This window comes from Physeter macrocephalus, chromosome 13 (assembly GCF_002837175.3).
Source record: "Physeter macrocephalus isolate SW-GA chromosome 13, ASM283717v5, whole genome shotgun sequence".
In the NCBI taxonomy this organism is placed as follows: domain Eukaryota; kingdom Metazoa; phylum Chordata; class Mammalia; order Artiodactyla; family Physeteridae; genus Physeter; species Physeter macrocephalus.
Genome location: NC_041226.1, coordinates 85,208,173 through 85,220,099, shown reverse-complemented (window position 1 = coordinate 85,220,099; position 11,927 = coordinate 85,208,173). Strand labels below are relative to the sequence as shown.

At 55.8% G+C, this 11,927-nt stretch overlaps 1 protein-coding gene across 3 annotated transcripts; it reads left to right on the top strand.

Annotated features, from left to right (window-relative positions):
• The first annotated feature begins 7,475 nt into the window (after nucleotides 1-7,475).
• Nucleotides 7,476-11,676, top strand: GFI1B (growth factor independent 1B transcriptional repressor). 3 transcript variants are annotated; one of them, XM_007101479.3, is made up of 6 exons: nucleotides 7,476-7,575; nucleotides 8,105-8,245; nucleotides 8,663-8,934; nucleotides 9,525-9,662; nucleotides 10,595-10,760; nucleotides 11,454-11,676. In XM_007101479.3, exons 1-6 carry the CDS (start codon nucleotides 7,476-7,478, stop codon nucleotides 11,630-11,632), a joined length of 996 nt encoding a protein of 331 aa, XP_007101541.1. In that variant the 3' UTR covers nucleotides 11,633-11,676. The 3 variants fall into 3 exon arrangements, with proteins under 3 accessions (XP_007101541.1, XP_054945527.1, XP_007101542.1); XM_055089552.1 differs by having other exon boundaries at nucleotides 10,496-10,760; XM_007101480.3 differs by lacking the exon at nucleotides 9,525-9,662.
• The last annotated feature ends 251 nt before the right edge of the window (nucleotides 11,677-11,927 follow it).

Below are 11,927 nucleotides of genomic sequence, written 5' to 3'. Positions count from 1 at the left end.
GGAAGGAAGGAAAGAGAGAGAGAGAGAGAGAAAGAAAGAAAGAAAGAAAGAAAGAAAGAAAGGAAGGAAGGAAGGAAGGAAGGAAGGAAGAAAGAAAGAAAGAAAAGAAAGGAAGGAAGGAAGAAAGAAAGGAAAAGAAGGAAAGGAAGGAAGGAAGAAAGAAAAAGAAAGAAAGAAAAAGAAGGAAAGGAAGGAAGGAAGGAAGGGGAAGGAAGGAAGGAAGAAAGAGACTAACTTCTGAGTTCTCTACACAAAATCAGGTTTATAAGTAAATGTTTTATTTTAACTTCAATTTTTAAAATTTAATAATTTAGCCATTACTTTTTAAATCCACATGTTATTAAAAATTTCCGGAGAGTGAGTGCTACTCCAGGAGTGGAGGGTTAGAGAAGAGAATGGAGAGTCTTGGCTCCTGGAAAGCTTTGATAAGCAAATACAGCCCAGCGCTCTGGCGCGCTCTCTATTGGCTGTTCCTTCACCGCCAGATTTTGACACAAATAATCAGATTGAAAATCAGGTAGGGAAACAGAAGAGGAAACACACATGCGCGCGCGCACACACACACACACACACACACACACACACACACACACACAGAAAGGGGGGGGGAAAGGAGAAGTATCTACTTGAGCAGAGAGTCACAAATTGACCGGGTGGCACCGTCCCCAGAGGGAACAGCGAGCTTCCCACCGTGGACGAGGAGCTCCGGACAGGTGAGTGAGTAGAAAGCCCCTGCCTCTTCTTTTGAAATTTGCATATCCGACTTAGATCGTTTCCAAGCAGTTTACCTAGTCCCTTTGGCAGTCATAGGAAGATGAAGGTGGGCTGGAAAAATCTCTTTATGAGAGGTGGCTTTCAGTCCTTGAACCCAGAGAAGAGGTGGCAAGGAGACAGTCTCCTCTGAGATGCTGCGAGCCCTCCGTGTACCCGTGGAGGAATTAGCTTCCGCCAACTGTGCATGTATACCCGTGGTTGTCGTTATTTTTGTGTTTGTTTTTCGGCCGTATGGCATGCGGGATCTTAGTTCCCTGACCAGGGATGGAACCCGTGCCCCCTGCAGTGGAAGCGCGGAGTCTTAACCACTGGACCGCCAGGGAGGTCCCATGAACGCCCTTTCAAGATTTGATTTTAGGCTGACGGAGATCACCTACCTGCACGATGTCACACCCACACCCCAGCTCTCCCAGGGACCTGGGCAGGCGAGGCAGGACACACGTGGAGGTGCCCGAGTTGGTGTCCATCTTCGGGGACAGACTGGCCCTGTCCCCAGGGCGCTCTGAACCTTCCTTTGGCTGTGAAATAAGAGTGGGACTGAGGACTCTGAAGGAAGTCTTAGCTTCAGCACCCACAGTCCCAGGCGACCTTCCCCAAAGTTCCTGGGACACTTTGAGAGGGAGGCGCTTCACATTCAGAGCCTCGTAAGGGGAGCAGGGGACTGACATCTCCACGGCACCCTCCCACCCAGCCTCCAGGAACAAGAGATGGGGAAGTGGTGCCTCAGCCTCTTCTACCTAATTTTGAAGAAAAAGCCAAGTTAGAGTCTGGGCGTCCGGGGAGGGGTGCTTGCTCTAACGTAGGGCTTGGTAAGGGGGGCAGTCCACAGAATCACTGTGGGCATGTGCCTGTGTACATTGGGCTGGGAAGAAAGTCCGCAGCTTTCATGAGATACTGTGGTGAGAGGTGCAAAGTAATTCGGTCTCTGGACGTGGATCTGGTGGGAGCCAGCAGAGCTGCACCTGCCCACACGGGCTCACTCCTCTGCATATTTCTTAGTGGGCAACGGGTAAAAGACTGCAGTCTTAGAGAAGGGGCAAGTTTCTTGTCCTCAGAGGTGGTGCAGAAGGGATTCTTTGGGTAAGAAGGTGTGTGAGGTTTCTTCCAACTCAGATTTGGGGATCGGAGGGAATTCCCTGGTGGTCCAGTGCTTAGGGCCATGTGCTTCCATTGCAGGGGGCATGGGTTCGATCCCCGGTCGGGGAGCTAAGATCCTGCAAGCCACTCGGCCAAAAAAAAAAAAAAAAAAAGGATTTGTGGGTTGGTATGTCAGTTTCCCAGCAGAAAGTTCTTGGGGACCACCAGAGAGTTATACTTGGGTTAGGTTTGATTGATGGAGTCACTCAAAACCAGCGCAGAGCATTTTCTCAAGGCTTTCAGGAGACTGGGTGGTGGTGTCCTACTGGAGAGTACAAGGGCTCCCGGAAGCATTTGGGGCCAGATCGCCCCCCCCCCCGAAAACTAACCTGATCACATGTGATGCTTCACTGTGACACAACCTCTCAACCCTTTTCAGAAACAACAGAAAACTTTACCCTTCCTCAGTCTAGAGGGTGGTTTTTGTTCCTTTGTTTCCAATAATTCAAACCAATGGGAACTGCTTTAGCCTCTAATTCAGAGATGCTCAGGAAATGTTTTGGTCACTCCTTTTTGTTTGTTTTTGTTTTTTAAGTTAATTTTTATTGGAGTATAGTTGCTCTACACTCCTCTTTGTTGTTATTGAGGCAAAATACACATAACATGAAATGGACCATTTTAATCATTTTTTAAGTGGCCAGTTCAGTGGCATTAAGCTCATTCACATTGCTGTGCTACCGTCGCCACCATCCATTTATAGAGCTTCTTTCATCTTGCAGAAAACTGAAACTCTGTCCCCAGTAAACAGTAACTCCCCATCCCTCCCATGCCCCCAGCCCCTGGCCCCCACCATCCTGCTTTCTGTCTCTGAATTGGACTCTACTCCAGGTAACTCGCATAGGTAGAATCATACAGTATTCATCCTTCGGTGTCTGGCTTTATTTCAAGCGGCACAATGACCTCATTGTTCATCCATGTTGTAGCATGTGTCAGGATCACTTTCCTTTTGAAGACTGAGTAATAGTCCATTGTTATGTCTATACTACCTTTTGTTTATCCATTCATCCATCAATGGACACATCGGTTGTTTCCACCTTCTGGCTATTGTGAATAACACCGCTACGAACCTGGGTGTACAAATGTCTGTTCAAGTCCCTGCTTTCGATACTTTTTTATACCCAGAGGTGGATTCACCTCATTTTGACATCGCATCCTCTGAACTTAGGAAGAGACGTTCGAGAACTCCTTCCAAATTTCGAATCAAAGTAATGACTACCCTCTGCTGGGGCCCCACAGAGGACCTGGGCTCACGTCCCCCGACTCCTACATGGAAAGGGTGATTTTTGGTTTGTTTGTGTTTCCCCTTGAGTCGTGTCTTTAAACATAAAGGAAGTCCAAAGGGTCCCCTGTAGCAGACTCTGAGAAACAACGGAGTCTTACTCAACCCTCCCAAAAAGGGAACCCGAGTGATGAGTTTCTTAGTCAAGGTAGGTCGGTCCTGTGCTAAAAGTCAGCGAACCCCAGCATGGGATTTTAGAGCAAAAGGGAAGTTTAGAAATCTCTTAGTCCAACTGTCCCTTTTGAGAGATAGGAAAACCAAGCCCCAGGTTGGCGGCTGACGTGGTTAAGCTCAAGGTCACAGAATCCGATTCAGCCCCACGGGAGGGGCCTCGCTGCATGGAAATCACAGGCCTGCCCTGCTGCTCTGGCTCCATCTGGAAGTCGGGGTGCAGGGCTGCCCCTCTTCAGAAGAACTGGCCGAGATTCTGACTCAGGGTCGGGGAACCCTCTATTGGGATTGAGGGTTTTTGAAGAGATATTAACAGTGAGGCTCTTTCCGGAGGCCCGATACCATCAGGGCCTCTGTTTTATGAAGAAATCTTGGGCTTCTTTCACAATCTCTGCTCTTAGCTCTTTCTCAGGACAGGTTAGTGTGAATCAAACGGCGTGGTTGTTAATTAACTACAGTATCGGTGATTGGTTCCTTTTTTTTTTTTTTTTTAACTCAGCTCACAGGGGTCAAAAGGAAGTTCTCTGGGTGCATTTGGCCTCCACAGTGAGCTTGATGGGTCAGCTGTAGGGCTGCCTTCGCCACTGTCACTTTGCCAGCCTTAGCGGAGAGAATGTTCTAGGGAGGGAAGGGGAAGAGATTGGGGGCCCCGGAGGGATCACTAGAGTGGGCCCTGAGAATCACCTTCCTGGGACCCCCTTGCTCCCCTGCGTACGTACGTACGTCTGAACCCCAATGGCTCTCATTGTGTTGTCATCCCAGGTTCCAATCAACTGGCCTCTAGGGTCTCCTTGGGTTCTGAGCCCAAGGGATCACCGAAGCTTCCTAAAAGAAGCCTGTTCTCTCGCCTGCCTCTCCACCCCAAACTCCTCACGAGCCCAGATGGGGCCTGCTGGATCCTGGAGGATTCCAAAGATCAGGGGAATTTGACTTGTCCCCCACCTTGCCCCACCAATGAGACTTCTCCTCCCTGCTCCAGGCAGGCTATCTTCTCTTCATCTGGTGTTGAAAGGACTACAGGTGCAGATGGGCAGAGCCTGGGGCCAGGAGTCAAGTCCTAGCAGGCAGGGGCCCTGGGTCTGGCTCTGCTGTGAGGCCCTGGACAAGCCACTTGCCTCTCTCGGCCTCAGTTTCCCCCCGTGACCCGGGAAGACAATCACTGTTTCCCTTGCCCCGGCGGGTGTCCGATTCAGTGACACGGTGCCCCCTGAGGAGCTTTACGCGCTGCCCTGGTTTCCTCCTGGTCAGCTCAGTTGCCACAGCCCTGAACGAGAGCCCACCCCGTGGCCTGACAGCCAAGAGCACGGAGGCCTGGGAGGCAGATGACCAGGTCCAGCTCCGCCTTACTCTGCCCTGGGATTGTGAGCCAGTCTCTAAGCCTCGGTTCCTCCTCTGTAAAATGGGGTAATAGCCACTCAGCTCACAAGCCAGGATTATCAGAGCGGAGGCCCTGCAGATCCAGGCTGCAAGAAGTATTTCCTGGTGTTCTAGCTCAGCGGCTTTAATACCTACGTTTGGTTCTAGTTGACTGACTAATAAAATACTATGTTTTTAAAAAATCATGGCTACGGAGGTCCACCCAGAACAAAAGGCGAGGGGAACCCAGCCCCCCGGCCCTCCCCCAGAACGTGAGGGTCTCCTCTCGCTCTGCCCAGGCTCTGGCCTCTTCAGGGGGCTCCTGAAGCCAAGAGTTAGAAGGGGGAAGGAAGGGGCAGTGGGGAGCCCTGGGCGGGGGGAGGGGAGGAGCCATGAGGAAGAAGACTGTCCCTGGGAGATAAGAGCTGCCCCACAAGCCTGGGGAGGACAGCAGGCTGGCCGAGCCCATGAGGTCAAAATCTGACAGCTGGACGGGACCCCAGAGGCCATCAGATCCCACCCCCTCATTTCAGGGCCCAGGGGGAGGGGCCTGGAGTGTGTCCCAGCTCCTGGTCAGGGCTTGACCCCATCCATAGAGCGTGCCGGCTTTGGGTCAGGCACTGGGGGTGCCACCAGACCAGACGGGACCCAAGCAGTGGCTGCCCTCCCAAAGCCTCTCCTCTGTGGGCTGAGTACCTCCATCCCCCCAGCAGCCCAGGCACCACACCGGGCCCTTTACACAATTGTTTGTAATAAATAAAGCTCCCTTCTCTCCCCAGCAGTCCCAGGAGGTTGGTTTGAGATCGCCATTTAGCAGATCCGGACACCGAGGCCTCCATCCAGGAAGGCTGGGCCTGGGATGGCCCCTGGCAGAGCGGCATGGCCCAAACTCCTGCTGCCCCCAGAGGGGCGGGCAGGTCTGGGCAAGGGTGGGGGGTACCTCTTCTGCCGGCTCTGGGTCATCCCCTTGGGGAAGGGGTGGCTCCCAGGGCCGCTTCCCAAGGCAGAGCTCCAAGCTCCCTCTCTAATCTGCCTCCTCCCAGCCTGCTCCTTGGCCACGGCCTTATCAACCAGGCCCTCGCTGCTGTTCAGAGCTTTTTCCCGCGATCTTTTTCCCCCGTGCTTGGCCCTATCACGCCTGCAGCCTTGCCTGGTGCCTGGGCTGGCCCAGGAGTGGGGGACTCCTCCTCTGAGGCCTGGGGAATGGGCCCAGCAGAGCTGCCATCAGCACCGGCATCGGCTGAGTGTTTTCTCTGAGCTTCTGCTTGGGTGTGGCATGGGGGTGGGGAGGAGAGAGGACCACCAGGAGATGCTGTCTCCTGGGAGCCCTCAGGAGAGCCTCATGGCTGGGCGCAGGGATGTGAAACATTTTGCGGGGCGGGAGGTGGCCGGCAGGAGATGTTTTCTGCCCCAGAGTGCTCTGCGCCAGAAGCCAAGAGTACCGGGTAGTCAGGCTGGTCCAGCTCCGCACTCCCCGACCCGCTGACCCGTGGGTTCAGTGATGGGCCTCGGCTGGGCTGCCCTGTGCTCATTCCCTAGAGTTGGTGGACATTGGCCTCTTCCTTCCTGTGCACAAAATGACCTCAGGCCTCCAGTGGGGTCCTCTCAGGCCTCGAGCTCCACGTAGAACCTCAACCATCCCCTCCACCCACGAGGAGAGAGAAAAAGCCCCTCCCTCTCTGTGGGCCAGATTCTGGGCTGCAGCTTTGGACAAGGTGCAGCCCCGCTCTGGCTACATCAGCACCCAACTTGCACAATAACGTGGATTTGCGGTTGAGGTGGCCCCCCTCGTTGCAGCCCACCTGCCAGGCTCCTCTCTGATAGGTGCTGAGCACATACTATGCACTCACCAGCACCATAAACCTGGATTACCATCTTACAGAAAAGGTAATAGGCCCAGAGAGGTTAAGCGTCTGCCCCAAATTGCACAGCGGGTGAGCTGGGATTCTAACCCATGAGCATCTGACTCCAACACCTGTGCTCAGACCACAACTTTCCGCGGCCTCTGAATGCAGACCCCACCGGGATGCAGATGCAGTTTTCTGGGTGCAGGGTCCAGAGTGTTTCACAAATGGAGGTACCCCTGCCCTTCCTTCTCTGCTCCCAGTGTAACTCAGGGCGTGAGTTACCCCAGGAGCAGGCTAACCTGGGGTTTTCTAGAAGTGGGTGTATTGGTTTTCCAGCGAGAGAGGAGTGAGGGACACTAGGCTTTGTAGCTGCTGTAACAAAATACCATAAACTGGGTGGCTTAACACAACAGGAGTGTATTCATTCAGGGTTCTGGAGTCTAGAAATCCAAAATCAAGGTGTCAGCAAAGTCAGCTCCTCTGGACTTTCTGAGGGAGCGTCTGCTTCAGGCTTGTCTCCTAGCTTCTGGTTTGCCAGGAATCCTTGTCTTGAAGCCGCATCCCTCCAAATCTCTGCCCCCATCTCCACGTGGCCCTTCTTCCTGCGCGTGTCTGTGTCTGTGTGTCCAAGTTTCCTTCTCCTTATAAAGACACTTGTCACATTGGATTTAGGGTTTCTCCGCACCTAGTGTGATGTCAGCTTAATTTGATTACATCTGCAGAGACCCTATTTTCAAATAAGGTCACATTCACAGATCCTGGGTGGACGTGAACTTTGGGGGACAGTATTCAAACCAGGACAGTGGATTTTGATTTTAGGAGGAGGTCCTAAAATACAGAGGAGTGTCGTCCTCTTGTCCTTCCTAAACTTTCTCATCTTCTCCCCCATAGGTGTGGGGCACCCACTGACAATGCCACGCTCCTTCCTGGTGAAGAGCAAGAAGGCTCACACTTACCACCAGCCCCGTGCCCAGGAGGATGAGCTCCTCTGGCCTCCTGCCCTTGGTCCTGGTGAGTCCTAGCCCAGGCTGGCCTTCTGCTGTACCCACCAGGACTCCCTGCCCATGTGATGGGATGCAGTAGCATCCCACCGGAAGTAGCCGCTCTTCCAATTCTGGAAACAGGAGGAGTTCAGTAAATGTGGGTTGAATGAATGAATAAATGCACCTATCTCTTCTCACCCCATGGGGGTGATGACAGCATCCTGATTGGAGCTGTCCTCAGCAGCTGACGTGTGACTCGTAATCAGAGGGCTGATCGAGGCCTGAGGGTGGGTGCTCGGAAAAACGGAGACTGGTCCGAGAGCTCTCCTCGGTGGTGGGGGGGGAGGGGAGGGGAGGGGGAGGGGAGGGGGAGGGGAGGGGGAGGGTGGAGGGTGGGGGTCTCCTCCTGGCCTCCACGCTGCTCCCACCATCCTGGGCAGAACCGCTGAGCGTGAACAGCCAGGGGCGGCAGCAGTGGTCTCTCTCTGGTGCCCCTCCTTCCCCCAGTCCCTCCGGACTTCCCAGAGCTGAAGTCTGACGGTCTTGTCACCCCACAGCGGCCAGGGACCAGGTCCTGAGCATCAACCCAGTCCTCAGCACCCTGTTCCCAAACCAGTGCCTGGACTGGGCTGACCTCAAGCGGGAGCCGGAGCTGGAGCCGGACCAGAGCTTGATGACCAGGATGGCCTCCGCCCCAGGTACCCAGCAGGGGACCCCCGCCACTCCCCAGCGGGTGCAAAGGGGAATGGAGGATGGATGGGCCTGTGGAAGCGGGGCCCCTTGGAGCTGTGGAGTCAGGGAGGATCGACAATCCGGGCTGCTTGAATCCCTCCAGGACGGGGAGTTCATTCCCACATGAGAGCTTCTGGGTGGTGGGGCAGAGGAAGCAGCTGGGCAGGCCCGCGTAGCGGGTGAGGTGGGCACTCTGCAGGGGTTGGGGCACATTTCTGGACTGAAAAGCCAAGGAGCCACAGTGAGGACCCAGACCACCCCCCCCCCAGTAAATAACTGGGGCTACACACCAAAGCCTCAGCATGAGGTCACAATGGAGGGTGGCGGGGAGTGGGCGCCCTGCTTTTAACGTCACCACTAGGTATATGTCCCACTCGCCACAGAGGGGCCTGCTGTGACGTCCCGACCCCAGGATGGGGGCTCGCCATCCTCCGACTCACCGCCGTTCTACAAGCCCAGATTCTCCTGGGATGCCCTGGCTTCATCCTACGGGCACAGCTACCCGCAGGCCCCCTCCACCATGCAGTCTGCCTTCCTGGAGCGCTCCGTCAGCCTGTATGGCAGCCCTCTGGTGCCCAGCACCGAGCCGCCCTTGGACTTTAGCCTCCACTACTCCCCGGGCTTGGACGCGTACCACTGCATCAAGTGCAGCAAGGTGGGTGGCCCGGATGCGGGTGGGCTCTCGGGTCCCGCTTGCGTCCCCTCTCCAGCACCCTGGCAGCCGCAAGTGCTCAGAGCTGGGTGCCCCCTGTGATGTGACTCTTGGGTCCTCTGGTGGGATCAGGGACTCACAACATCCGTCCTCATCACCATGCACTGAGCCCTGACCATGTGCTCAGCCCTGTGCTCAGCACTTGACTTGCATGAGCCCCGGGAGGTGGACGAAGGGCTAAGGTTCAGAGACGTTGGGTCACTTGCCCAATAGCACGCAGCAAGTAGATATCACAACCAGCATTCAAACCTGGCTCTGCCCAACTCCCACTTTTTAAACGCCATTCAGCCTCCAGATAGGGCCAGGAGGGGCCTTCCAGATCCCCCCTCCCAGACTCCATTCTATAGACAGGAAAGCCAGCCACAGAGAGGGAAAGGGACCTTCCCAGGACACACAGCACATGGCAGCCGAATCCGCAACCCAGTGTTCCTTCTCCTGTACACGCACCTATGGCTGAGCTGGGTGCAGAGGTGGGACCCCGGCCCCTCTCCGTCTCTGCACCCCCGGGCCCTCAAGCTCCGCCCCTCCTGCAGGTGTTCTCCACCCCGCACGGGCTCGAGGTGCACGTCCGCCGCTCCCACAGCGGGACCCGGCCCTTCGCCTGCAACGTCTGCGGCAAAACCTTCGGCCACGCAGTGAGTCTGGAGCAGCACACGCACGTCCACTCCCAGGTGGGCAGCTGGCTGAGCACAGCGCCCTCACTTCCCACTCCTGCTCTGTGCTCCCCCGCAGGAAGCCTAGGGGGCTTCGGTGGGTCTCTCTCTGTGCCCCTGAGGGTGACAGATCGGGGGGCCCTCATTATCTGCCGCCCTGATCTGGGGCTCCATCACCCGCCCTTAACACGCTGGAGTCCCTGACGGACCAAGCTGGCTTCATGTACAGTTGGAAGAGGCTAGGAGCTCAGGTGGGATTTCGGGGGCAGCGAGACGTCTGTGATGCTGAGGAACGACCCCACCTCCTGGGTGGTCAGGACAGGTTTCTCACCCCTGAGACCCTTGACTCTTAGAATCTTGAAGTCAGGCTTAAACGTTCATCTCATGCCACTTAGCCCTACCTGATGCCGAACCCCCTTCCTCAGAATCCCATTCCAGGGAAAGCACCTGAAACTGACCTGAGCCGCTAACACCTGGCTAGATATAAAAGCTCAGGTGGGAAACGCAGGAAAAGGTGGTTAGAATGTACCACGTGCCAGTTGCCAGCTCAGTTCCCCACCTCCAGTCCTCCCAACGATCCTTTGAGGTCACTTAGCCATAACGATCCAATGTACAGATGAGGAAACTGAGTCCCAGGGAGGTTAAATGCCTTGCCAAAGGTCACGCGGCGGGTTAGAGGCAGAAGCCAGAATTGGGCCCCGATAATTCAGCCGCTTAAACAAACCACAAGGGAAAATCCCCGAATAGGAGGCCACTCAGGGGCCAGGCCTCGGCCCCTCCTGGCAGGCAGGAATGGGGGACCCTGGCTCCTGCTCCTCGAGGCCACCCCAATGGAGTGTCCTGTTCCTCAGGGGATCCCGGCCGGGTCCAGCCCCGCGCCCAGCTTGGCAGTCCAGGGTCGCGAGGCCCCACCTGCGCCTGACCCCCCGGGGCCTCGTTTCCTCCGGCAGGGGCGCAGCTTCGAGTGCCGGATGTGCGGCAAGGCGTTCAAGCGCTCGTCCACCCTGTCCACCCACCTGCTCATCCACTCGGACACGCGGCCCTACCCCTGCCAGTTCTGCGGCAAGCGCTTCCACCAGAAGTCGGACATGAAGAAGCACACCTACATCCACACCGGTGAGGCCGCGGCGGAGCTCCTCCCCCCACCCCGCCCCCACCCCGCCCCCACCCCAGGGCCCTGGCAGAGCCTCCGGGCACCCCAACCTTTCCCTGTTAGAAGGTGCGGCCTTTAGGACCCGGGTGCAGAGGGATGGGGGTGTCAGGTTACACAGGGGAGGCCACCCCGCTCCAACAGGAGGGCTGGACACGCTGTGCTGCTTAATGCGTAGAAAAAGGACTGGAAGGAAAGAGCAAAATGTCGACGCTGATAATCTGTGTGTAGAAGTGAGACCAGCGGGTGAATTTCTCCTTCGTTCATCCTTCCATCCTTCACTCATTCCCCCGTTCGGTCACTTTTTCATTCATCCTTCCAGCCATTCGTTTATCCATTTCCCCATTCATTCATTCATTCATTCATTCCCCATTCATTCATTCCTCAGCTGTTAGCCAGTGCCTCTTTGGTGCAGGGCCCTGTACCAGGTGCTGGGCTTCATTGATAAACAAGGTGGACCCAGTCCCTGCCTTAAAACCGGGGTACAGTTGGCCGAGGGGTTGGGTGGTCAGAGTTGTGTTTTTCTTGTCTCCCTTTTCTAATTATTTTCTAAAGTGAACGTGCGGTAAGACATAATACAGTTCCAGAGAACAACTGCAGGGCATTGGGGCAGCAGGCCTGGTCCAAACGGCCCTGACCCTGTCCTTGCCGCCCTGCAGGTGAGAAGCCACACAAGTGCCAGGTGTGTGGGAAGGCTTTCAGCCAGAGCTCCAACCTCATCACTCACAGCCGGAAGCACACGGGCTTCAAGCCCTTCAGCTGTGAGCTGTGCACCAAAGGCTTCCAGCGTAAAGTGGACCTGCGGCGGCACCGCGAGAGCCAGCACAACCTCAAGTGAGGCTGTCCCCGCTCCCAGCTCCTGACCGGCCTGCCCCAGGATCGTGTCACCTGGAGGGACGCCAGCCTCACACACCCAGATCCCCAGTCTCGCCAAGCTTGTTTTGAGACTCACGAAATTGCTGTGTGACCTCGGGCAAGTCACTTTCCCTCTCTGGACCAACAATTCTCCTGCTGCAAAGTGTGGCAGCTGGATCTCTTCTGAGCTGATGTTGTCTACAGGTCTAAGAGCTCGGTGCCTTCCCCCCGGGGCAGAGCCCAGGAGGCCAGAGTAGCCCCAGGTGCACAGCAACGCC

Excerpts from the sequence above, each read along its gene's own strand:
- GFI1B (XM_055089552.1), top strand. The coding sequence starts at position 7,476 with ATGCCACGCTCCTTCCTGGTGAAGAGCAAGAAGGCTCACACTTACCAC. Across the intron at positions 8,935-9,524 it reads ACTGCATCAAGTGCAGCAAG|GTGTTCTCCACCCCGCACGG; the intron begins GTGGGTGGCCCG and ends CCCCTCCTGCAG. Across the intron at positions 9,663-10,495 it reads ACACGCACGTCCACTCCCAG|GGGATCCCGGCCGGGTCCAG; the intron begins GTGGGCAGCTGG and ends CCTGTTCCTCAG.